We start from the raw sequence: 2558 nt of genomic DNA, 5'->3' as shown, positions 1-2558 counted from the left end.
AATTGGCGGATCATCAGCGTTTTCTTCAGAGTAATCTTCTGTACCATTATCAGCCTCAAAATCTGCAGAGAAGCAAAATTATTATGGAAACTACATTTAAGTTAGAAGTGACAGTCTGGATTTGTAAAATCTTACTGAAATTATCCACCAATACTAGTGCGTTTTCCTCCTCAATAATTGTGGGTATATTTGGAGGATGAAAGAGAGATTGCGTGTTTCCTGAGGCCAATTCTTCCTGGAAATTCTAAAATATAGGTATTATTTATATATAAAGGTTGTTTCATGTTAACTATGGCTATTAAATATCTTAAAAAACATTATTTTACAAAGAAAGGTTCTAAAAGAAAGTGTATCATATCGAAGTGAGAGTACAATGGTATCGTTGCATTAATTTTGGGAGGTCTGCTGAAAGAGATATGAATATCACCTTATACATGTTAAATTGCATTCTCATAGTTTATTTTATATAAATGTAGCTGACTTCAAGAGCTTTACAAAACCCATGTTTTCATTTCATCCAGTCGTTTATGAAAATAGCTTTTCGTAATCATTAAAAGAATATACAATAAAAATGGGGGGTGCAATTTTAAACATTGTAGGTGATCTTCGTATTTCTTTTAGCACATATCTTTCAAGGGCAAGCCAATGACATTATTTTATATTCTCCTCTCTATATATAGATTCTAAATTTTATATTAAATATCTTTTTATAAAAATAATTAGAGTTTTTAAGATATTTATTGTAGTTACTCTTATTAAAATGAGACATTATAACGTAATAACAATATCTATAATTAATATAAAAATTCATATTATTATATATATATATATATATTTTTATTAGTGTTTAGAGATTTTTTTTTCAATTTATATACGTTTATTACCTCTTCTTCAGGCATGCTGTCGGGACAATCAGCACTACCTTCAACGTAATTGAGGCCTACAATGCTAATTACTCTTAGCTCCAACTCTGACAGCTTATCAATAGTAACAGACCTGTTTCCCGTTGCAGCCCTCTGTAGTCTAATATTACGAGCTTTTTTGGACGTCTTACTCTTTAAATCCCTCCAAACCTTAAAGGTAATAATGATATATATATTTAAATAAATAATTTATATATTATTAATTATTGAATAACATAATTTTTAACACGTTAAAATTAATGCAACAAGGATTACTTTCGATTTTCTAAAGGCTTAAGAATACTTTATCCGTGACATTAAAATTAAGTTGTATGAAATGGTTATTACATTATAAAGATTTACAATTACATTTATAGACTGGCTTGAGCATCTTACTCCCAAAGAACACGGAACTTATTGCGCAAAATCTATTTTAATCAATCGAACTCTGTAAATACTGCAAACGCGCCAAAGAATTTGAAAGTGTTGAAAGATCTAATCCATATAACAGTTTATAAACATTATCATTCCGATGAAAAACCTATATTGTCGCATACTAATAAGATATGTTATTATCACACGGGAATCAATATTTCCTCGATATTGCATCCAATATTTAAACTCATAACTAAAAGTAGAACGATTTTGAAAACCTTAAAGTATTAATTCAAATAAATTTACTAGGGTAGATATACATTTATGATGCCAAATTGCAGAAACTCATACCCCCCACTATAATTTGCAAACTCATACAACTATAAGGACTTAGGGAACATAATGGGAGGTTTGATCTTCTGCAATCTGGCATCAAATGCAGGGTGTAGTTAAATATCATATATATAAATATATATATAGCATACAACTAATATTACTTACTACTTGCCATTGTGGGGTTGTTTTCTGACTTCCATTCATTCCATTCAGCTCATCGCGTAGCTGATCCCACTTTTGTTGGAGGTCGTCCCGTCCATTAACTGCAGAAAATCTGCCTTCTGCTACACCTCTATTGTGGTGGAAAAAATCTAGCATCGCGGATAGTTGCGCGGCAGATGCCCTACCACTTCTTGATTTAAAGTTTCTGCATTTATTAAGAAATTATAATAAAAATATACATTTTATTGAATTGAGGAAAAAAATATTTTAATTTTTTATACTTACATATCCATATTATATAATTAAAATTTTATTATGCTCCAAATATGCAGCCAACACTTTAGGCTGTATGTAGGGTATACGTTTAAATTGAGCAATGATGAACAGTATGTAAGATTATACGATCGATTGATCAAAAATATTTACCATAAACACTTATCTATGATGAGTGTATATATATATATATATATATATATTTTGATGATTCTCTCCCCTTCAATGTACTTGAACGTATTATGGCGGAAATTATAAAATCAAAAGCTTTAAAAAAGATATAACAATATTTATTTTTTATATTTGTTGTAAATTTATTATCAAGACACTCTAAATTTGTATAAACGGTGCAAGCAATCATAGACAGGCCATATTGTTTCAAATAATTCCAATATTATAGCAGCTGTATATGGGCCTTGTCATAAATAAATAAATACAGAAATAAATAGATAAATAGATAAATAAGTATATAAATAGATAAATAAATAAATAAATATATAAATAGATAAA

At 28.7% G+C, this 2558-nt stretch overlaps 1 protein-coding gene across 1 annotated transcript; it reads right to left on the bottom strand.

Moving 5' to 3' along the window:
- Nucleotides 1–755: 755 nt before the first annotated feature.
- Nucleotides 756–2068, bottom strand: LOC136775032 (uncharacterized). Its single transcript, XM_066729508.1, has 4 exons — nucleotides 2061–2068; nucleotides 1779–1980; nucleotides 885–1073; nucleotides 756–788 (listed from the first exon to the last, which is right to left on the bottom strand). Exons 1-4 carry the CDS (start codon nucleotides 2066–2068, stop codon nucleotides 756–758), a joined length of 432 nt encoding a protein of 143 aa, XP_066585605.1.
- Between the last annotated feature and the right edge of the window lie 490 nt (nucleotides 2069–2558).

The sequence above is a fragment of the Prorops nasuta genome, unplaced genomic scaffold (assembly GCF_024137725.1).
Source record: "Prorops nasuta isolate Cenicafe-Biocafe unplaced genomic scaffold, Cenicafe_Pnas_1.2 PNAS00007, whole genome shotgun sequence".
Classification (NCBI taxonomy): domain Eukaryota; kingdom Metazoa; phylum Arthropoda; class Insecta; order Hymenoptera; family Bethylidae; genus Prorops; species Prorops nasuta.
This window is presented reverse-complemented; position numbering and strand designations above follow the sequence as displayed.

Excerpts from the sequence above, each read along its gene's own strand:
- LOC136775032 (XM_066729508.1), bottom strand. Across the intron at positions 1,074-1,778 it reads CAACCCCACAATGGCAAGTA|GTTTGGAGGGATTTAAAGAG; the intron begins GTAAGTAATATT and ends ATTACCTTTAAG. Across the intron at positions 789-884 it reads ACAGCATGCCTGAAGAAGAG|ATATTGTTATTACGTTATAA; the intron begins GTAATAAACGTA and ends TATTAATTATAG.